This window comes from Haliotis cracherodii, unplaced genomic scaffold (genome assembly GCF_022045235.1).
Source record: "Haliotis cracherodii isolate W230 unplaced genomic scaffold, xgHalCrac1.p SCAF_12, whole genome shotgun sequence".
Lineage (NCBI taxonomy): Eukaryota > Metazoa > Mollusca > Gastropoda > Lepetellida > Haliotidae > Haliotis > Haliotis cracherodii.
In genome coordinates this window covers 5,032,119-5,056,959 of record NW_027266267.1, presented here as the reverse complement: position 1 = coordinate 5,056,959, position 24,841 = coordinate 5,032,119, and the positions used below count along the sequence as shown (strand labels likewise).

At 42.6% G+C, this 24,841-nt stretch overlaps 1 protein-coding gene across 1 annotated transcript; it reads right to left on the bottom strand.

The window, feature by feature from the left end:
- Positions 1-3,894: 3,894 nt before the first annotated feature.
- LOC139457461 (Golgi pH regulator-like) lies at positions 3,895-24,759 on the bottom strand. Its single transcript, XM_071238849.1, has 15 exons — positions 24,605-24,759; positions 23,081-23,140; positions 20,269-20,372; positions 15,757-15,863; positions 15,390-15,500; positions 14,778-14,898; positions 12,536-12,616; positions 11,708-11,814; positions 11,089-11,177; positions 9,789-9,881; positions 8,948-9,043; positions 7,625-7,714; positions 6,711-6,776; positions 4,715-4,773; positions 3,895-4,110 (listed from the first exon to the last, which is right to left on the bottom strand). The coding sequence occupies exons 1-15, from the start codon at positions 24,644-24,646 to the stop codon at positions 3,966-3,968; spliced, it is 1,371 nt and encodes a 456-aa protein (XP_071094950.1). The 5' UTR covers positions 24,647-24,759; the 3' UTR covers positions 3,895-3,965.
- Between the last annotated feature and the right edge of the window lie 82 nt (positions 24,760-24,841).

Below are 24,841 nucleotides of genomic sequence, written 5' to 3'. Positions count from 1 at the left end.
TACTGAGCAGATTCATTTGACATATTGTTACAGCTAGATGCCACACAGACGAGTCTACACCTCTAAATCTGAGTACTTTTAAACATCTCTCTATCGGGATAAGCCGAAGATTTGTCACCATAAGTCAACATATATCTCAAAAGCACGAACCATCGACTACAAGTTTCTCAGAAACGTGATGCTTTCCTTTCTGTTGAAGATTAGTGAAAGGGCCAGTCTAATCCTTGACCAGCATTTGACGCACACAGCTGTCGTCCGTTCTCTCTCTGCGAACGTGGAATATTGCTAAAGGTGACATGAAGTCAAGCACTCCATGCGAGCGAGAAAGATACCGTATTTCCTGTTTTATGTGAGTGAGTGAGTATGGTTTTACGCCGCTTTTAGCAATAGTCCAGCAACATCACGGCGGGGGACACCAGAAATGGGCTTCACACATTGTACCAATATCGGGAATCTTCAGGGGTCAGTTCATCCTTGTAATTGTTAAACGCCCATGTCAGCAATATTTAAGCAACATCGCAGCGGCCTGTTAATAATCGAGTCCGGATCAGGCAAACCAGTGACTGAAAGAATGAGCAATTATCAACACCATTAGAGCACTATGACTAGCTATCACCCAATTATGCAAGGAAATAGTCTCCTAACTGCATGATCATTCCAAACCTGTGTTGACCCAGAATCCACATAAGGGTGCTACAAAAAGCATATGTCCTGCCTCACACTGAAGCACATGTGGTCTCTTTTGACAAATGACTTTGTTCCAAATGTGCCTCTGTTCACCCAGAGGGCGGTCGGGTAGCCTAGTGGTTAAAGCGTTTGCTGGTCACGCCGAAGACCCGGGTTCGATTCCCGACATGGGTACAATGTGTGAAGCCCATTTCTGGTGTTCCCCGCCTGACATTGCTGGAATATTGCTAAAAGCGGCGTAAAACCATACTCACCTGGTACCTGGTATCATCTGAATGCAGCTTGGGTTGTGTGCTCCCCAGGGAGCTGAGAATGAAAATCAAATGCGCACTGATCCATTGAACATCCATTGAACATAATAATAATGTAGCGCTTTATTATTATTTTTAATCATTATTAACACAACCTGTAGTTTAGAGGACATTGTGTTCCCACTCGAATCCTATGTTAAGCACAATCTTTTGCTGTTTAAACCAAATAATGTAATCGCAGAAAATCATTTTGCATGCTCTGGTAATCTTACATTTCTTGAACACACTGCATTACATATTGAATTTTGTACAGATTCTTGAAGGTCTTATTTTGTTGTGTAGCATATAGACAGAATTGGGACAATCCAGTGGTTGATGTTGTGAGTAACAATCCACGAGGTCGGGCACGATGACATGCAAATCCACAAGGTCGGGCACGATGACATGCAAATCAACCAGGTCGCCCTCACCACTTGATCCATCTGGTCGCCTCTTACGACCCCCCTGTGTTGCCGGGGACCTATTCTAACCAGGCAGTTCTTACGTCATTCGGGGCTACTGGGTGAGTGAGTGAGGTTTTACGCTGTTTTCAGCAATACTCCAGCAATATCAAGGTGGGCGACACCACAAATGGTCTTCACACATTGTTGGGAATTGAAACCCAGGTCTTCGGCGTGACGAGCGATCCCCTTAACCACTGGGCTACCCGACTGCCCCTTCAGGGCTACTGATAACAGTTGAACAAACTGCTCTTGTTTTCTTCAGCCTAGCAAATTAAACAACAGAAAGAATTTCACTGAAAAATAGGGTCCTTTTCAGTTGACACATTTTGTCCATTTGGTCCTTGTTTGTGCCGTCATATTGTTTAAATTTTAAATTACAGATTCAAATAAATAAAAAAAATATTTTAAACAGTGTCTGTTTTTCTTTGTAAAGTTGGGTCTGGCTTTCAGAAAGAAATGATATGTGATGGGGATGGGTGTGGAGTGAGTGAGTGAGTGAGTGAGTTGGGTTTAACGCCGCTTTTAACAGTATTCAAGTGTCAGCTTAATGTGGGAGGAAAGCCTGAAGTGATGCAAGTCTAAGATGTTTACCACTTCGGTGAAACCCACGAGCACGGGTATGGTGCTGACAAACCTAGAAACATAATCGGGGCGAACCGGGATTCGAACCCACAATCATAGGTTTCTGGCGTGCCCAAGGGACGCAACTCTGCACAGCGAATCGCGGCGCCTTAGACAACTGGGCAACTTGTGCCCCTCATGGGTGTGGAACCTTACAATTCTAGGCCGGCTGAAATGGCCAAAGACTGTTTCCATCAGTCTACCCCTGTGGTATCACGCTGTATAGACCGTCTCTGTGGCCCAGTGGATAGAGCCTCTGCCTGGAGACCTGAAGGTCGGTGGGTCGATCCCTGGCCGCGTCATACATAAAGACGTTAAAAGAGGTTAAAAGACGTACCCTGCCTGACATTTGTATTACCGTGATATTACAAGAACTAGTGTCAGTATACTGTGTCTGAGTGGGGTATTCATGTTAAACTGCGGCATGGTATCTCAGTGAGCTAACACTATGAAACAGGCATTAGTCTGGACGAGTACAAGCAGCCACACAAACACACACACACACACTAACACACTAACACACACACGTACATGCAGGTCGCTATATAGGTGCAATAATCTCGGACGCGACGTTAAACCCATTTCACCTCACCTCACCTTACTTAACATTTACAGCCAGGTATGTACACTATGAAACAGGCATTAGTCTGGACGAGTACAAGCAGTTCCACTCAGGCACGCACGCACGCACGCACGCACACACACAAACGTTCACGTCACTATGTAAGTGCCCCGTGACACCCGATTTCACCTCACTCACTTCACACGATGTACACGTCACTCCATGGAGTAAAATCCTCATAAACGTGAAAGATTCAGAAAGACAAAATCATGAATGACAATGATTTAATGCTCAAAATCATTACTATTTACAACTGTAAGAATGACTTTATACACATAAATAAATACATATTTCATATCCACATCTCTCGGGACAACAAAAATAGGACAACCATGACAGTTCATGTAGACCTGCGATTCACCCTTCACCTCTCCTCAGTACATTCAACGTTCTTGTAACGTTCAATAAACAACTTTGTCTCCACAATGCATCCTTCAGCAAAACTAGATCACAAAGCTAATCAATTAGATCATAATAATAATTACATAAATCATCGTGTAATTCCTACTCGAGTGTTGATATAAACATTCAATTGGCGCATAACAAATCGTTACAGATTCAAATATTCACAATTTCTTTTTTCGACAATATTCCAACATAATTCAGTTATTGCGTTCTTGTTCCATGAAAGACATGTCTTAATCTGTGTTCTGTTGGACAGAGCACTGACCAGGAATCTGTGTCTAGTACATGTGTTCTATGGACAGAGCACTGACCAGGAATCTGTGTCTGGTACATCTGTTCTATGGACAGAGCACTGACCAGGAATCTGTGTCTAGTACATGTGTTGTATGGACAGAGCACTAACCAGGAATCTGTGTCTAGTACATGTGTTCTATGGACAGAGCACTGACCAGGAATCTGTGTCTAGTACATGTGTTCTATGGACAGAGCACTGACCAGGAATCTGTGTCTAGTACATGTGTTCTATGGACAGAGCACTGACCAGGAATCTGTGTCTAGTACATGTGTTCTATGGACAGAGCACTGACCAGGAATCTGTGTCTAGTACATGTGTTCTATGGACAGAGCACTGACCAGGAATCTGTGTCTAGTACATGTGTTCTATGGACAGAGCACTGACCAGGAATCTGTGTCTAGTACATGTGTTCTATGGACAGAGCACTGACCAGGAATCTGTGTCTAGTACATGTGTTCTATGGACAGAGCACTGACCAGGAATCTGTGTCTGGTACATGTGTTCTATGGACAGAGCACTGACCAGGAATCTGTGTCTAGTACATGTGTTCTATGGACAGAGCACTGACCAGGAATCTGTGTCTAGTACATGTGTTTCTCTGGGGCCTGCTTGTGTGCTATGTACAGGAAGCCGATGCTGGACAGAGCACTGACCAGGAATATGACATCAAACCAGCGATGGTAGAAACTAAACTGCAACTCTCCCAGGACCTCCGTGATTATAGACCTGAAAACACAGCACACAATGAAAGAAAGGGAGTGAATGAATAGCACAGCTTTTCTGCTACCAGATTAGCTTGGGAAGATCAAGAAAGAGATAAATTTGAGCTCAAATTATTTGTGTGTTTTTTGGGCACTGAAAAGGTTGTGTTGGTCGGTTTATTAGAAAAAAAATATATTTGCAAGATATTTATAATATTTTCTGAAATAAAAGCTTCAGCTCTGGTTGGTCAAATCCATTAACTGGCATAAACTGACAACCATGATGAAGTAGTTTTTAGTAGTCAAGATATTCTTATCTGGTTAATGAGTAGGAAAAATACACTTTGTTTCTTCTTCAAAAGTCGTCTAAGGCACTGTGCAGAGTTGCGTCCCTTGGGCACGCCAGAAACCTATGATTGTGGGTTCGAATCCCGGTTCACCCCAATTATGTTTCTAGGTTTGTCAGCACCATACCCGTACTCGTGGGTTTGACTGAAGTGGTAAACGTCTGAGACCTGCATCACTTCGGGCTTTCCTCCCACATTAACCTGACACACCACAATATGACTGGAAAATACTGTTAAAAGCGGCGTTAAACCCAACTCACTCACTCACTCTTCAAAACTCACCTATATTCCAGTGGCATATTCATCCTCATCAGCAGCACAGAGGATACAAAGTACATGCCCTGAAAACAGACGTTTGTTCATTAGTTTGTGGTGTTTGTTTGTTGTTTGTTGTTTAACACCACACCCCAGCAATATTCCAGCTACCGTATTCGACATAATAAGCGCCCAGGGCGCTCTCAAAATTAGAAATAGGGGGCTGTTATTTAAATAAAATTTTGGTGAAAAAAGAAAAGTCTGTGCGTATTAGACACGACAGATATATTTTTCAAGAATTTAATTGCCCATGATATGGGGCGCATATAACACACGAGTTCGTATTATACACGAATAAATATGTCTTGTGTACATTTATCAGTTGGAAGAGATGCTAATTGGGATTGTTCACTGGCCAATATATTAGCAAATATTGCCGTGGGCGCTTATTAGAGCGGGGTGCTTCTTATGTCGAATACGGTATATGACGGTGGTCTGTAAATAATGAAGTCTGGACCAGACAATCCAGTGATTGACATCATGAGCATCTATCCATTCAAATGGGATACAATGACATGCATCAACCATGTCAGCGAGCCTGATCACCTGATCCCGTTAGTCGCCTCTTATGACAAGCGTAGTTACCGATTACGGCAAGCATGGGTTGCTGAAGACCTATTCTACCCCGGATCTTCATGGGTTGAGTTTGTGGGGAGGAGATAGGTAATAGTGTTACGACAAACTAGAAAACAATGTCAAGATGAGTTGGTTTGGTGTCATCGCATCCTGATAGCGTTGATTGTTGATGAATCATTGGATTGTCTGATCCAGACTCCATTATTTACCTCATTAAACAACAAACAAACTTTCAAAATATGTGTTGGACTATTAGGGCCGTGTATTGCCTTTAGGTGTGCGTTACAGTGCCCTGGATATATTGAGATACTTAGCCATTATTGTGACATATTTTAATAGTGCCGATTTATAGTGCTAGCACACTCAGATACCATGCCGCAGTTTAACATGAATACCCCACTCAGACACAGTATACTGACTCCGAGCCGACCAGTCCTTGTTTTAGCCCCTTAATGCCTAGCGCCAGACAGGGTAACAACAAGTACCATCTTTTGGTATGACGCGGCCGGGGATCGAACCCCGAACCTTCTACTAGACCACGGAGGCGGTGTCCTTATAACGATAACACATAGCAAAAGCCTTAAAATGGGCCAAATTCTACTAGTCCTTGTGATACCTTTACTACTGGGCAGTTCGGTAAGGACTACAGGACTAGTGCCAATTTCTAACGCTGGAAGTGGCGCCATCATTGGTTTCTCCTCCCTCTTTCATGGGAACTATCAGGTATTCCTGTTTTTTGACAACATATGTAAACAATCAGTTCTGGACCAGACAATCCAGTGATTGATATTCAAACCAACCATCAATGCTGTCAGTGGAAGACGACAACCAGTGAACCCAGTCACTGAACCTGACCACCTGATCCATAACGCTCCCTCTTCCGACAAGCGAAGAGCGGTCGGGTAGCCTAGTGGTTAAAGTGTTCGCTCGTCACTCCAAAGACCCGGGTTCCATTCCCGACATGGATACAATGTGTGAAGCCCATTTCTGGTGTCCCTTGCCATGATATTGCTGGAATATTGCTAAAAGCGGCGTAAAATAAAACTCACTCACTCACTCACTCCGACAAGCGTAGGTTCCTGTGGACCAGTTCTACACGGAATGAAGATGGCACAAAAATGACAATACATTGACCGTCATGACCAGTGTCTGGTATCCAGGGCTACAAGGAGACTCTATAGCGGGTTTATTTCAACGATTTTCTTGGGGCGTCAGGGTAGCCTAGTGGTTAAGACGTTCGCTAGTCACGCCGAAGACACGGGTTCGATTCCCGACATGGGTACAATGTGTGAAGCCCATTTCTGGTGTCCCCCGCCGTGATATAGCTGGAATATTGCTAAAAGTGCTGTAAAAGCATACTCACTCACTCACGCAACAATTTTCTTACCATAATCTGAGCCAGACATAACACGATGACATTGGAGGATTTGCTACTTGCTATAGCATAGAAGAACTGAAAACAAAAATCACAAAGCTTTATTTATCACAAAGTATTTAACACAACAGAAATAAGCATCACTTTAAGAAACTGTTTTAAAAGTACAAATATTTCCTTTTCCCTTTTTTTATTACATGTTTGAATCGGTAGCTATCTTGTAGTTGTCCAATTTTCGATCACGAACGTTGATAATACTTAATTTTGTTTATCCGACATACTCGTTAATCCGACATCATCATATGCAACCAACAATGTCTGATTAACGGAACTTGACTGTAATCAGATATGTTCATATGAATTAAAACTAGACTTTCTTCATTTCAACACATGCACATTTTGGATCTAATATAACAGGAAATGTACACACAAGGGGTAAAGTTTGTCGAATGGTTGATTATATTTGCTTTTAAAATTTTTTAACATGAGCAAGACTTTGACCCAAGCTGATTGTATTAGATGAAGACTAAAGATGTAAGTACAAACATAAGGTCAAGAAGTCATCGAGGGACAGGGACTTGCTCATAGTTACATTTCCTCCTGGGAGTTGGACGACTACATTTTGTTTGTTTGTTTGTTGTTTTACGCCACACTCAGCAATATTCCAGCTATATGATGGTGGCCTGTAAATAATCGAGTCTGGACCAGACAATCCAGTGACTGACATCATGAGATCGATCCACGCAATTGGGATACGATGGCATGCATCAACCAAGTCAGCGAGCCTGACCACCCGATCCCGTTAGTCGCCTCTTACGACAAGATGTCGTAAGCAGAAACCGGGCAACAGTCTGAAATTGCTTCTCCTTGCTGAAGACCTGTTCTACCCCGGATTTTCACATGTCTGGACAACTATAAGTGCTCACCTTGGTCAGTGTGATGAGAAGTCCTCGTATTGATGTTACGATGATGATACCCACGAGGAAGAATGAGATTTGTTGAGACCAAAATTTCACCTGAAACCAACAAATGTCACCTATTTACACTCACATCTGTGTGACACTGACTTTCAGAAATTTGGGTGAGAATGCATGTATTACCTTACTCTTGCTCAGGAAATATAAGAATTCTGACACTTGTTTTGTAAAATCACACATGCTCATATAAAAATCTCTATATATTTCTCTGTTGAATGTGGGGCAGCAATATTCCAGTCACAGTGGACCCTCGATATACCGCTGTCGTCGGGGTCCAAGATCCTGACCCCACGTTCTAGGAAAGAGCATTATACAGATATTCGTTGCTGATGATGTGAACTTATCTGCTCAAGTCATCTTGCACTATAAAGGTGTTAGAATCTACAAAACCGTCGCTCCTAATGGTAATAAAGAAGTTGTTCATTCATACATCTTATCCTTACTTAGTACTTAATTGCTAAATGCCTCTCACACAAGCTACATCCACTAAAACTGACCATACCATATTCTGTTTAAAATTAGGATTTTACTTCAAGTTTGTATTTTCTAAAGTCCAGAGGAATATAACCATTGTTTTCAATACAATAACTCATCTTCCTTCTGATTGGTCCTGGTATTGCTAAGATGATCGTAACTCCCATACTTTAACATAGGTTTACAATAGTCGTAGCGCTAAGATAGCTTTGTGCAAGTAGGCCCTGGTATCAATGAAACACCACTGGCATAAAGCCTTAACTGGAGTTAGAGTGAGTGAGTGAGTTGGGTTTAAGGCCGCTTTTAACAGTATTCCAGTCATATCACGGCGTGTCAGCTTAATGTGGGAGGAAAGTCCAAAGTGATGCAGGTCTCAGAAGTTTACCACTTCGGGGAAACCCACGAGCACGTTTATGGTGCTGACAAACCTAGAATCATAATCAGGGTGAACCAGGATTCGAACCCACAATCATAGGTTTCTGGCATGCCCAAGGGACGCAACTCTGCACAGCGAATCGCAGCGCCTTAGACGACTGGGCCACCGTGCCCCCTAACTGGAGTTGGAATTATCATCACTGTACGCTTGTGAGTTGTCTCCCATTGTACCACATGCAGTGTTAGAAATTGGCACTAGTCCTGTAGTCCTTACCAAACAGTTGAGGTATCATAAGGACTAGTAGAAATTTACCAGATTTAAGGGTTTTTCTACATGTTATCATAATAAGGACCAGTGGACCAAAAATGTTAGTTTCTAACGCTACACTTGGGGCAGTAGTTTTGTGTGGAAGCAATACTTACGTCCACATTGATGCCAAAATAGTTGACAGCAATGTCAAAGCCTTTAGTGATTGGATCAACCTTTCCCACACGATCAAAGATGATGTTTATCGTCGCCTGAAACAAGGTCACAAAAAGAATGTATTATTCTTTGGCTACCCAAGAGCCGACCCATAAGATACCCCTTTAACTGGCTGATGGATCTGAACCTGTGACAAAGTCCAGCTGTTTGAGTGGTGAATTGCTGTCTTGTAAAGACCGACTCAAATTGGTCAGCTGCATAAAAAATCCATCATCATAGCGTTTCATATGATGTCATGTGCTTGACAGTCATAATTGACCTACCCATTACTTGGTTGATGCATATCAACGTATCCTAATTGAGGGGATCAAAGCTCATGAGATCGATCACTAGATTGTCTGGTCCAGATTCGATTATTAATAGACCGCCGTCATATAGCTGGAATATTGCTGAGTGTGGCGTCAAACAAACAAACAAACAAACACAGTTGAGCCAGTGCTCATCTTATGTCACCATACTGAACCCACTGGTGGACATTAAACCAAATAACTGGTGAACAAGAAATGGTGGACATGAAATGGTGGATTCATTACAGTCTCCTACACACCTCAACCTTTGGTCTTGTACATGCCATTCCCCTGGAAACTCCTGACCCCCCCTCTAATGACATGAACTCATGTCATCATCACACCACATATCTCACTGGCGAGTCAACATGTAAACACCCACACAAGGCCTGTACGGACACCATGACGCGATGACGTCATGGGCTGCCATGTGGTAAGTGACCCTGTTCCTACTTTAGTTTCCTAGTTTCCACTAGTTTCCTGTGGTACTTACCATGAATATTTTCCACACGCAGTATACTGTAAACACGTAGCCCAGCACGTTGAAATATTTCCCTTTAAAGGTTTTGGAGTATTCCCGACGTTGCTGAAATGACAAGCAATTCAAGTTCACCCTATGAAACAAACTGCTCCAATACTTAAGGCAGTGTCATATGTCAATACTTGAATGTTACTGCAACTAAATTCTAATTGCTAAAAAATTACTGTGTTATAACATGATGTTAAAAAGGTGAAGAATTCCTGTTTTATGACGGCGTGTCAGCTTAACGAAGCCCGAAGTGATGCAAGTCTCGACCATATTGTACTCTGTCTTCTGAATAGACTTTCAAACTACATCAGTCGACATACACACATACAAAATAAAATGTTGTGTCTCCTGACACATTATTCAAAATTTGGACACATATCTAACAAAATCTTCCCAAGGCAAGGATGTCAACTGACTGTAAAAGTCCTGTTTCCACCCTTGCCGAACTAATTTGGAATTTATCGGCTCAAACATAGCACCACCAGCGGCTATGGTGAGTTATGTCCCTTCTATGTCCATCCTATTGAGCAATCAGATTCCACCTCTCATATGACTTGCATGTGGTTCAAACATAATGACGACGCCCAGTTGACGGTACACATGCTTTGCAAATCCTGCAGTCGACCGAAATCTGCACTTTGAAATCCATGTTGTTTACCAACTGGATGTCTAGTTCATTATGAGATTTTGATTGGACTATGCATAGACTCGTTGGTACAGCCAAAATGTAACTCCGGAATTCCAGCCTAGTTCGGCAAGGGTATAAACTTTTGTTGTCAGTTAACTCTACTACCTCGGGAATGATGATTTATCATCCAAAACGGGCTCCCACGGGAGATATCCCTTGAGTGAGATCAAGAGATATCTACACTGTAGATATTGCTGCAATGAAATTTCATCACAATGCTTTGCAGACCATTGTGACATCACTGGTTACCATGACGTCACAATCAAATGACCTCACTAATGGCTCTGCTACTGAAGCTGTCAGCTGTACTTTTTACACTTAAGACACTTCTTATTACTGTCTGCAAACTGAAAAAGTTGGAAGAATGATGTTGGATGATAATAAAATCTCACCCTCGTGTCCACTGATATAAAATATATCAACACTCATTGATAAAAGTGAGAAAACTCCTCGGCAAGCCTCGGGATTTTTCCACTTTTATCAACTTGTGTTGATATATTTGATATCAAAAGACACTCAGGTGAGATTCTCTATCTAGCAATGAATTTCTTGTGGACTACATCAACATCAACCCACCACAGCATCGTTGAGGTCGCAGGTCTCCAGGAACAGCTGTCTGCTGAGCTCCTCCATGGCACTGGTCTCCTGCTTTAGGAGGTTCACGTCTCACACGTTAAGGTCCAGTCACCACTAGTACGTACGTACACCTTACGATTTGTTTATTTGTTGTTTAACGCCAGCTATACGACAACGACCTGTGAATAATCGAGTCTACATCAGTCAATCCAGTGATTGACAATATGGACATTGATCTTCGAAATTAAGATACAACAATATGCATCAACCAAGTCAGTGGGCCTGAACACCGGATCCCATTAGTCGCTTACTTACGACAAGCTTAGTTGCCTCTTACGACAAGCACAGTTGCCTACTTACGACAAGCACAGTCGCCTACTTACGACAAGCACAGTCGCCTACTTACGACAAGCATAGTTGCCTCTTATGACAAGCATAGTCGCCTCTTACGACAAGCACAGTTGCCTCTTATGACAGGCACAGTCGCCTACTTACGACAAGCACAATCGCGGCGCCTTAGACGACTGGGCCACCCGTGCCCCCGAAAAGAGCCCGAGGCCATGAGGGTATTATACTGGGTTGTCTCCCCTTCCTAGCTACACTGTTCAAAACAGGATACTCTCGTTGGTGCTGCCGGACGTGACATTCTTCAACATCCCCCAAAGTCCTCCAGAACTCTTTGATATGCTGGCCCGACGTAGATTCTCTCGCTCCGCCAGGGCAATCCTACAACATGAAATTAAACACCGTTTTTAGCAATAATCCAGCAATTGAACCAAGGGGGCACCAGGAAAGGGTTTCACACATTGTACCCATGTGGGGAATCGAACCAAGACGTTTAGCGTGACAAACACTTTAACCACTAGGCTAACCCATCGTCCCAGAAGAAGAAGACAGGAATGCGTCAGATTGTCTATTATGTATGGTTCATGTGGCCACAAGTGAAGAAACCAACGGTAAAATTGTTCCCAATACCCTATCATACTGGTTGCTGTGAACCTAATATATCCAGGAACTAGGGCTGGGATGAATCTGATTTACTACCCAGGTACCTGACCCCCTATTACCTGATTTTCATCCAGGTACCCCCTGTAGGTCTAAAGTGTTGGGGGGCGGTCGGGTAGCCTTGTGTTTAAAGCGTTCGCTCATCACGCCGAAGACCCGGGTTCGATTCCTGACATGGGTACAATGTGTGAAGCCCATTTCTGGTGTCCCCCGCCGTGATATTGCTGGAATATTGCTAAAAGCGGCATAAAACCACACTCACTCACTCACTCTAAAGAGTTGGGCACAAAATGTCTGACTGGGAATTGTTTAACTGGAGCCCAGACAGAAAGTATTCAAGATACACATAGAAAACAATCTGGTCATGCAGACACTGAAGTTGATCAAAGCTTCATCTTATTTAAACATATGAATGTCAGAAGGAATCTGTGCACAGGTTTACCTTTTCTTCTTCATAATGATCATGTCGAGTGTCTGCAGAAGCCGCTTCTCTATACTCTGAATGTCGGTCTCTGTAACGTGTCTGCAAATATACAAGGAGGTCTGTTACAGGTCTGAATGTAGGTCTCTGTAACGTGTCTGTAAATATACAAGGAGGTCTGTTACAGGTCTGAATGTTGGTCTCTGTAACATGTCAGCAAGTGTACAGGGTTGTCTGTTACAGGTCTGAATGTTGGTCTCTGCAACATGTCTGCAAGTGTACAGGGTTGTCTGTTACAGGTCTGAATGTCAATCTCTGTAACGTGTCTGTAAGTATACAGGGTAGTCTGTTACAGGTCAATGTCGGTGACTGTAACGTGTCTGTAAGTATACAGGCTTGTCTGTTACAGGTCAATGTCGGTCACTGTAACATTTTTGTAAGAATACAGGGTGGACTGCTACGGGTCTGAATGTCAGTCTCTGTAACGTGTCTGCAAGTATACAGGGTTGTCTGTTACAGGTCAATGGCGGTCTCTGTAACATGTCTGCAAGTATACAGGCTTGTCTGTTACAGGTCTGAATGTCGGTCTCTGCAACATTTCTGCAAGAATACAGGCTTGTCTGTTACAGGTCTGAATGTCAATCTCTGTAACGTGTCTGTTACAGGTCAATGTCGGTGACTGTAACGTGTCTGTAAGTATACAGGGTGGACTGTTACAGGTCAATGTCGGTGACTGTAACGTGTCTGTAAGTATACAGGGTTGTCTGTTACAGGTCAATGTCGGTGACTGTAACGTGTCTGTAAGTATACAGGGTAGTCTGTTACAGGTCAATGTCGGTGACTGTAACGTGTCTGTAAGTATACAGGCTTGTCTGTTACATGTCTGAATGTCAATCTCTGTAACGTGTCTGTAAGTATACAGGGTAGTCTGTTACAGGTCAATGTCGGTGACTGTAACGTGTCTGTAAGTATACAGGCTTGTCTGTTACATGTCTGAATGTCAATCTCTGTAACGTGTCTGTAAGTATACAGGGTAGTCTGTTACAGGTCAATGTCGGTGACTGTAACGTGTCTGTAAGTATACAGGGTAGTCTGTTACAGGTCAATGTCGGTGACTGTAACGTGTCTGTAAGTATACAGGGTTGTCTGTTACAGGTCAATGTCGGTGACTGTAACGTGTCTGTAAGTATACAGGGTAGTCTGTTACAGGTCTGAATGTCAATCTCTGTAACATGTCTGTAAGTATACAGGGTAGTCTGTTACAGGTCAATGTCGGTGACTGTAACGTGTCTGTAAGTATACAGGGTAGTCTGTTACAGGTCAATGTCGGTGACTGTAACGTGTCTGTAAGTATACAGGGTAGTCTGTTACAGGTCAATGTCGGTGACTGTAACGTGTCTGTAAGTATACAGGCTTGTCTGTTACATGTCTGAATGTCAATCTCTGTAACGTGTCTGCAAGTATACAGGGTTGGTTGTCTGTTACAGGTCTGAATGTCGGTCTCTGTAATGTGTCTGTAAATATACAAGGAGGTCTGTTACAGGTCTGAATGTCAGTGTCTGTAACGTGTCTTGCAAGAATACAGGGTGGTTGTCTGTTACAGATCTTAAGGAGTAGTTTACTCTGTATAAGTATGGAGGTGTAGTTCTAAGCTTAACAAACAAAACCAACATTTGTGAAAGTGTTTTTAATATTATTTAAAATTTGCTTTCAGTTTAGGAAACAGGTGGAAATCACTCGGTGCCATGTCTGATGAGTATGGAGGAAGCTCTTCGAACCCACATTGTCACACTGCAGCCTTTGCCTAGGGTCGTCATCAAGGCTTGCTCTCCCAGCCTTAAACATAGCTGCCCAATAAAGAGTGTAAATACCTAGGGCACTTTCAAGTTCAACTGGCTGTCATTGATATACAAACGGCCCCAACAGACCAAATACACTTGCAATTTACTTTATTATGGCTCCTAGTTGAAAGTTAGTCAGACTGACAACGTTCTGACCAGCCCTCGTATATGTATGGGAGTGAGTGAGTGAGTGAGTGAGTGAGTGAGTGAGTGAGTGAGTATGGTTTTACGCCGCTTTTAGCAATATTCCAGCAATATCACGGCGGGGGACACCACATATGGGCTTCACACATTGTACCGATGTCGGGAATCGAACCCGGGTCTTCGGCGAGACGAGCGAACGCTTTAACCACTAGGCTACCCGACCGCCCTTGTATATGTATGGAGGTGAAGAGTGCTGTTTAATATATGCGTATGGCTACCTGACGAAGTAGTGCATGGAGGTGTAGGGGTAGTTGACGGCACCAAACCCTGACAACAGCGCCATCAGTGTCACCCCGATCACGCCCACTCGTCCAATACACTGCTCTATAGAAAATATGCCTGAAAACACAAGAAACAGAGTTGCATCAACATTATCATCACAGGGATTCATCTTGGATTTTCAACTTAGTGCCTGGAAAAGTGCAATCTCATTAAAATCAGTCTTAGTTCTCGCTACCGCTTAACAAAGATCTGAGGACATCCCATTGCCGGTCACGTCAGACCGACCTTTCACAAACTTTGACCCACCAATGGAATGACTAACAAGAAGTCGACAATAGTCAATCAGAAGGCAGCTTAATCGAGCTTAATCGGCATGAGTTTCAAACTGGTGACTACGCTTTGAAACATATTTTGACATATACTCGATTAAAAAATTAAAAAACTGAACAAAAGAACATTCTGGAATGGGTAATGGATGGTCTAGATTGTAAGAATACAGACATAAAACACTAACTGTCGTTCGGAATTCCCTGTGTGTTTTGGGAAACAAACAAACAAACAAACAAACAAACAAACAAACAAACAAACAAACAAACTATCTAACTTACCATGTCTTGGGCTGAGGATGGGGAAGGGGTCGCCAATCTTCCAGAACAGGTAACAGAACCCACACCAGGATCCCACAGTGAACAGAACCCTGATGTGACGCTTCTGTGGCACTGGTAAACAAACACAAGATGACGTGATGAAAGTTGGAGACTTATTGCAGGTTGTTTAATGGTTTTGTTGTTGAATGCTGCACTCCTCAATATTGCCGCGGTATGACGGCGAGTGTTGCTAACAATCTTTAATTCAGACTCTCCTACAGGGCATCATTATGCAATCCTAGTAAAATCCTACACACCCCTAGGGTAAAGGCACTTAGAAATACAGCTGTCAACAGAGGCATCCAAGGTAAACAGTAGCTGTGCTCACCCAGTCGAATGTTGCTGATGATGAAGTATGCGATGTAGAAGGGCAGTACTGCAATCAGCATTGTCAGTATCGCATACAGGCCAAGCTTCCAGTGGAAAAATCGGGAACTGAAACACAGAATTACACCTTCAACCTGTGTGTGTCAGGGAAAACATAGCAATCTCATAACTTAAAATCAATTTTTTACTCCCCTACAATACCTCTCTGCGTGAGTGAGTGAGTGAGTGAGTGAGTGAGTGAGTGAGTGAGTGAGTGAGTGAGTGAGTGAGTGAGTGAGTGAGTGAGTGAGTGAGTGAGTGAGTGAGTGAGTGAGTGAGTGAGTGAGTTTTCATGCCACTTTTAGCAATATTCCAGCAATATCACAGCAATGGACACCAAAAATGGGCTTCACACATTGTACCCATGTTGGAAATCGAACCCAGGCCTTCAGCCTGACGAGCGAACACTTTAACCACGGGGCTGCCCTTACGCCCTTTAAGAGGTCACATTAGAAAGAAACCTGTGTAAATTTTGCCCAATCTAAATCAATGGATGTGTGGGTTCTTGGCTCAATCAGATGTCAGCACACCAGAGAAGTCAAATTCTAAAGTTACGGAAAACTTAAAGGTATATCAGGGACTTATCTAGGCATGCTCAGAGGCAGAGAATCGGCAAAAGTCTGCAAAAATGTTCCTAAAAGATCCAAAGCTAGAATGCTAAGTTCCCCAATTCTCGTCAATAAATATGTAACCGCAGAGATCAAAATGCATATTTTTTCAAGTGTGACATTGGGCACTCATCAAAATAATTCAGTGACCTTTGAAATGTAAGTGTGCCAAGTGGAATACTCGTGATCCATCTGCTCACTAACCATCTGTGAATATTTCACTAAGGCGAGATAATGAGCAGTAATATTTTAGAAACATTGCTCCCTTCCTCTTCAATAATCATTGATATTTTGTGCCTGACTTGTGCACATGTTCATAAGTTTCCCTGTGTTTGTCGTGTTTACTTGTGTGATTTGGTTTGGTTTGGTTTGTTGTTTGACGCCGCACTCAGCAATATTCCAGCTATATGACGGCAGTCTGTAAAATAATCGAGTCTTGGCCAGACAATCCAGTGATTGATATCATAAGCATCGATCCACGCAATTGGGATCGATGACCTGCATCAACCAAGTCAGCGAGTCTGACCGCACGATCCCGTTAGTCGCCTTTTACGACAAGCATAGTCACCTTTTATGGCAGGTATGGGTTGCTGAAGACTTATTCTACCCCGGATCTTCACGGGTCTACTTGTGTGAAAGTACATCTATCCCTGGCTTCATGTAACAAGCATTGTCACAGGGTACTGTTGTTCATTATACATTATTCATAAGGGGGGCCCTTCATATGTTAATGGTGTCATTGCAATTTTAATCGTGCCATTGTCACTAAAATAAAGGTATTTTGAAACCCTTTCAGGTGAGGTGAAATGGGGTTTAACGTCGCGTCCAAGATTATTGCACTTACATAGCGACGTGTATGCATGTGTATGTGTGTGTGTGGCTGCTTGTACTAGTCCGGACTGATGCCGATTTATAGTGCTAGCACACTGAGATACCATGCCGCAGTTTAACATGAATACCCCACTCAGACACAGTATACTGACTCCGAGCCGACCAGTCTTTGTTTTAGCCCCTTAATGCTGAGCGCCAGACAGGGTAACAACAAGTACCGTCTTTTGGTATGACGCGGCCGGGGATCAAACCCTGGACCTTCCGCTCGGACGCTCTACGATTAGACCACGGAGTTGAAACCCTGATAAATAATAACTGTATTTTACTGACAACAGGACCAATAAAGACATAGTTTTATTTTATTGCATTGAAATTGTTCTCAAAAATACAGAGTTAAATATTTCTGAATTTATGAAAATGAAAACTCGAAAAACCAACCTGATTTTAAAAAAAGTAACGGTTTCATCCCAAGTTGCTTGACAGGGACACATAATTTAAAATCCTGGATAAATCCTGGCATATTTAATCTGCTAACTTAACGTGTAGTCCATCTACACCAGACAGCCCCTGTGGCCTGGGTCATTATCATGCTGGAAGCCTTCAGTGTGGGCAACCAATTTCTGGACATCAAAGCATTTTGTGGCCTCCTTTAGGCGACAAGCACTTACCTTGAATCTAATACTTCCAGGGTTTAACAACAGCGACAAGATCACTTACCTTGAATCTAACACTTCCAGGGTTTAACAACAGCGACAAGCACTTACCTTGAATCTAATACTCCCAGGGTTTAACAACAGCGACAAGCACTTACCTTGAATCTAATACTCCCAGGGTTTAACAACAGCGACAAGCACTTACCTTGAATCTAATACTCCCAGGGTTTAACAACAGCGACAAGCACTTACCTTGAATCTAATACTCCCAGGGTTTAACAACAGCGACAAGCACTTACCTTGAATCTAATACTCCCAGGGTTTAACAACAGCGACAAGATCACTTACCTTGGATCTAATACTCCCAGGGTATAACAACAGCGACAAGAGGACTTACCTTGAATCTAATACTCCCAGGGTTTAACAACAGCGACAAGAGCACTTACCTTGAATCTAACACTCCCAGGGTTTAACAACAGCAACAAGATCACTTACCTTGAATCTAACACTCCCAGGGTTTAACAACAGCGACAAGCACTTACCTTGAATCTAATACTCCCAGGGTTTAACAACAGCGACAAGCACTTACCTTGAATCTAATACTCCCAGGGTTTAACAACAGCGACAAGCACTTACCTTGAATCTAATACTCCCAGGGTTTAACAACAGCGACAAGATCACTTACCTTGAATCTAATACTCCCAGGGTTTAACAACAGCGACAAGCACTTACCTTGAATCTAATACTCCCAGGGTTTAACAACAGCGACAAGCACTTACCTTGAATCTAACACTCCCAGGGTTTAACAACAGCGACAAGATCACTTACCTTGAATCTAACACTCTCAGGGTTTAACAACAGCGACAAGCACTTACCTTGAATCTAATACTCCCAGGGTTTAACAACAGCGACAAGCACTTACCTTGAATCTAATACTCCCAGGGTTTAACAACAGCGACAAGCACTTACCTTGAATCTAATACTCCCAGGGTTTAACAACAGCGACAAGATCACTTACCTTGAATCTAATACTCCCAGGGTTTAACAACAGCGACAAGCACTTACCTTGAATCTAATACTCCCAGGGTTTAACAACAGCGACAAGCACTTACCTTGAATCTAACACTCCCAGGGTTTAACAACAGCGACAAGATCACTTACCTTGAATCTAACACTCTCAGGGTTTAACAACAGCGACAAGATCACTTACCTTGAATCTAATACTTCCAGGGTTTAACAACAGCGACAAGATCACTTACCTTGAATCTAATACTTCCAGGGTGTAACAACAGTGACAAGATCACTTACCTTGAATCTAATACTTCCAGGGTGTAACAACAGCGACAAGATCACTTACCTTGAATCTAATACTTCCAGGGTTTAACAACAGCGACAAGATCACTTACCTTGAATCTAATACTTCCAGGGTTTAACAACAGCGACAAGATCACTTACCTTGAATCTAATACTTCCAGGGTTTAACAACAGCGACAAGATCACTTACCTTGAATCTAATACTCCCAGGGTTTAACAACAGCGACAAGATCACTTACCTTGAATCTAACACTCCCAGAGTATAACAACAGCGACAAGCACTTACCTTGAATCTAATACTCCCAGGGTTTAACAACAGTGACAAGAGCACTTATCTTGAATCTAATACTCCCAGGGTTTAACAACAGTGACAAGATCACTTACCTTGAATCTAACACTCCCAGAGTATAACAACAGCGACAAGCACTTACCTTGAATCTAATACTCCCAGGGTTTAACAACAGTGACAAGAGCGCTTATCTTGAATCTAATACTCCCAGGGTTTAACAACAGTGACAAGAGCACTTACCTTGAATCTAATAATCCTAGGGTGTAACAACAGCGACAAGAGGACTTACCTTGAATCTAATACTTCCAGGGTGTAACAACAGCGACAAGAGCACTTACCTTGAATCTAATACTTCCAGGGTGTAACAACAGCGACAAGATCACTTACCTTGAATCTAATACTTCCAGGGTGTAACAACAGCGACAAGAGCACTTACCTTGAATCTAATACTTCCAGGGTGTAACAACAGCGACAAGAGCACTTACCTTGAATCTAATACTTCCAGGGTGTAACAACAGTGACAAGATCACTTACCTTGAATCTAATACTTCCAGGGTGTAACAACAGCGACAAGAGCACTTACCTTGAATCTAATACTTCCAGGGTGTAACAACAGTGACAAGATCACTTACCTTGAATCTAATACTTCCAGGGTGTAACAACAGCGACAAGAGCACTTACCTTGAATCTAATACTTCCAGGGTGTAACAACAGCGACAAGAGGACTTACCTTGAATCTAATACTTCCAGGGTGTAACAACAGCGACAAGAGCACTTACCTTGAATCTAATACTCCCAGGATTTCAAAGATTATCAGTTCAAACATGGTGCAGGAGAGGGCAAAGGTCACAGAGAACACCAGCAGAACGATGGAGTGATGGACCTGAAAGCAGCACAAGGTCGACTCTCAGTGGATAGGTCAGTCATTTCCATCTTCCCGAGGCAAGGGCGTTAACATAGAAGGGAGATAACTGGTAATAGCCACTGATGGAGCTATGAGTTAACTGGTCAATAGGAGGGACATAGAAGGGAGATAACTTGTAACAGCCATTGGAGGAACTCCGATCAAACCACAAAATTCCAGCCTAGTTCGGCAAAGGAAGGGTGGAAACTGGACTTTTACAGTCAGTTAATTCCCTTGCCTCGGGAAGATGGTCATTTCACAAGAACTAGCACTACAAACTCAAAATAAATCCCCATTCAGAAAAACATTTGTACCATAACGTTATGAACCAGGGACCCGTTCCACAAAGCGATTTTAGCGCTACGACTGTCGTAAGTCAGTGTTAAAGAATGGGAGTTACGACCGACTTAGAGCTAAGATCGCTTTGTGGAACGGGGCCCTGAACCAAAAAGAACCCATCCCCAAGGGTGTGTGGATGTGGAGGTTGTGTGCGAGGGTGACTGTAGTAATCTGGACCAATACACGGACACCCGACTCAGACACAGCATACTGACTGAGCTGACCCGTCCGTGTTCTTGCCTCTCAATGCTGCGTGACAGGCAGGGTAGCAAGTACCATCTTTAATATTCTATGAAATGTCCACTCTCTGTTTCCTGTTATTCTCACTCAACAATATTCATAGCTGTCTGTAAATAAAGAGTCTGTCCCAACTTTAAACAAATAAAATAACGTACGAAATTCATCTGGTTCTTAATTCTCTCAAAATTACGTTTGACTGATTTCTGAAGTAATTTAGTTAGATCTACATGTCATTCACACAAACTTCAGTCACAATTTCCTCTTCTTTATTCATAATATTTCGAAATTAAGTCACTAAAATATATGTATGACCTCGAAGCAAAGAGAAAACGTTTTTCCGTTGCACTAAAAATAGACACGGGGAAACCTTATGGCAAGAGACAAACTGACTTTGTTTGAAAAAAATACTTATATGAATATTGCCAATGTTTTGTTTAAATACAAAGATTTATAAGTTACTTTATTTGACGGTCCACAGGGATTGGCAGTTATCAAGCCTCATTTTACCGGTAATAAACTGGTAGTTTCCAGTAAACAGGTACACTCGGTTTAAGACGCACAATCAACCTAGCAAACTGAGTCATCCATCAAGGCACCTCTTTGACCAGCATAGGAGACCTATGCTAAACCAGAATCTTCACAGGGTTTGTGAGTGAGTGAGTATTCCAGTTATGCAGCATGTCAGCTTATTCTGGGAGGATATCCTGACGGGATGCAGACGCTTACCTCTTTGGTGAAACCCAGGAGTGCGGGGATGGTGCTGACAACCCGAGAAACAGTGAACCCGGATTTGAACCCACAATCATAAGTTTCTGGCCAGGCTAAGGGAGGCAACTCTGCACACCAGTGCCACCCCAAGGCTTCAGGCTCAACATGTCATGGTGCAAACTAACCATCCATTTTAACGTAGTGAACTAATCTGTCAGAGTATGACGCCAGACAGTCTACTAATGTTTAAAATCCACCCCTTGAGCAGTTCTGTGAAGAATATATCAACAGACCGAATTTCAATAATGCTAAATGCTCCATGCCATTAACTCACTTGCAACTTTGGTTTTGTTTGTTTGTTGTTTTATGCCACACTCAGCAATAATCGAACTATATGACGTCAGTCTGTAAATAATCGAGTCTGGACCAGACAATCCAGTGATTGACATCATGAGCATCGATCCACACAATATGGATACTATGACATGTATCAACCAAGTCGGCAAGCCTAACCACCCAATCCTGCTAGTTGCCTCTTACGACAATCATAGTTGCCTTTTACAGCAAGCATGGAATGCTGAAGACCTATTCTACCCCGGATCTCCACAGGTCGCAACTTTGGTCCTGGAGAGTAAAACATTCTCGCCAGTGCTACTATTTCAACAAAAACACAGCATTATATGGCAGTGTACTTTACTGTTGAACAATGGTTGTAGTGAGTGAGTGAGTGAGTTGGGTTTAACGCCGCTTTTAACAGTATTCCAGTTATATCACGGCGTGTCAGCTTAATGTGGGAGGAAAGCCCAAAGTGATGCAGGTCTCAGACTTTTACCACTTCGGTGAAACCCATGAGCACGGGTATGGTGTTGACAAACCTAGAAACATAATCGGGGCGAACCGGGATTCGCACCCACAATCATAGGTTTCTGGCATGCCCAAGGGACGCAACTCTGCACAGCGAATCGTGGCACCTTAGACGACTGTCAGATTGTATCTGTGTTGCATTGTTTCTGTTGAGATTCGGTACACGCTCATTGCATTGTGTTTTCACAATGATTAGTTGTCAGGAATGTAGTGCTATTTAATGAAAGTAGTCGCCAGGAAGTGGCACATCACTGAGGTTTATGTCAAGTTGGTAAAACACATGAGCATGCCTAGTAAATATTGCGTGGATTGATGCTTATGATGTCCATCACTGGATTGTCTGGTCCAGACTCAATTATTTACAAACCGCAGTCATATAGCTGGAATATTGCTGAGTGCGGCGTTAAACAACAAACAAACAAACCAGTAATCAGACCGAGCCTGGGACATCAAAATCAGTATGGTATCAGCAGAACCTGACAGAACCAAGGGAAGCAACTCTGCACAGTGACTGTGTACCATAGTCCACTAATTACCTCATAATCTCGGAAGAGTTTCTTGAGGAAAAACACCCATCCTCCTCCAAAGAAGAGAATCTGAAAACATATGATCAGTGTCAACAACAATACCAGGAGTCATCAGAAGATGACATATCCCCCCACTCCCCATTGTTGTAATATAAGACAAGTGGGCCAACAAGTATGGAACACAAGACCTAAGGGATGGGCTAGTTTACAAATGGCAGGAATTCAAAATTTAGTATTCTTTACACATTGGAGTGAGCATTTCCTGAGAGATGGGCTTATACACAAATACTATGGTATGTCGCATTGGTGTTACATCAGTTTATTTTTTTTGCGGCCATGAAATTTCCGAGTCCCGTGATGGGATTCAAACCACAGACCTTCTGACCGAGGTCGGACGCCTTGCACATGACCAAAGAGGTTAACCCTGTCAGCAAGCTGACAAGGTAAGGATGTCCTCTGTGGGACGACTCCAGGCCCTGCTACATTTACATTTGATGGATATTGTGAGTACTGATGCATGCAGTCGGGGTATGATGACACGCTATCAACCAAGTCAACAAGTCTGACCACCTGATCCACTTAGTCGCCTCTTATGACCATTGGTTGCTGGGGACGTATTTTAATCCGGAATCCCCCCGGGACATTCCCAGTGTATATCTAGATGTTGTTATTAGTGACCAATTGAGTCATGGTCATGTCTGTGTGTAATTTAAGCAATCTTTACCGTATTCGACATAATAAGCGCACTGCTCTATTAAGCGCCCACAGCGATATTTGCTAATATATTGGCTAGTGAACAATCCCAAAAAGCACCCCTTCTGATTGATCAATGTACACAAGACTTATTTATTCCTGTGTAATATGCACTTGTGTGTTATATGCACCCTTAATTATGGGCAATTAAATTCTGGAAACTATATCTGTCGTGCATGATATGCACATACTTTTCTTTTGTATCATTTCAGGCTGTCAGCATAAACTACGAAATTTACAATCTTTCAACTCTGTCTTTTTCTCGCCAAAATTATGTTCTAATAAGAGCCCCCTAATTCTAATTTTGAGAGCGCCCCGGGCGCTTATTACGTCGAATACGGTAACTCATAAACATTGATTTAAATCAAAAAATTTGAACATGCAGATAAACCAAATTATATTAATGACTTATTCTAGCTTGCTAGGACTGCCAAGTTATCTTAACCCCAGTCCTTGAAGGCCTTGCTTGTTTTTCTGTGCAGCAATGTAAATTGTATATACATCTACTGGTTTCTCGAAGTTCACTAAAGTTTGCCTCGTTTTTCTTCTAAAACAAACGTGAAAATTTATTTCTTCAGATTGTTTCATCAGTGTTAACTGAATGAACATACATACTGGTTTGTCAGCTGACATTATTGTATTAACCGATGATGTTTCGCGGGCCACTGCATATAGAGAGGTTCAACTTACATTATATATTTACAAATAGACCTTAGCCATTTGGTTGTTTTAGAGGGACGTGTTGCGACGTTGACTAGACGAAAATATATCCATATTTACCTGGGAAAATAACATGATACATGAATCTGCGAAAAAGGACATCTTGAATAAGGCGTGAGGGTGTGAATGTAAACAATCAGAGCTCTATCAGTTGCAGAGATCTGTTTAGTGTGGCAGTATCCACGTCAGACGTCCAACACAGGTGGTGTTCCCGGTGCCATGTTTATAAACTCATCTCCGAAGATGATATGTAAGAACCATTTTGATTGGTCGGTTGGATTAACAAAAATAAACGAA

Bases quoted from the DNA above. Each gene is read 5' to 3' on its own strand.
- LOC139457461 (XM_071238849.1), bottom strand. From the start codon at position 24,646: ATGTCCTTTTTCGCAGATTCATGTATCATGTTATTTTCCCAG. The intron at 15,864-20,268 runs GTAAGTGCTCTT...TCTGTGTTTCAG, and splicing joins CTGGGAGTATTAGATTCAAG to TTCCCGATTTTTCCACTGGA. The intron at 4,774-6,710 runs GTAAGAAAATTG...GTCTGTTTTCAG, and splicing joins TATGTCTGGCTCAGATTATG to GGCATGTACTTTGTATCCTC.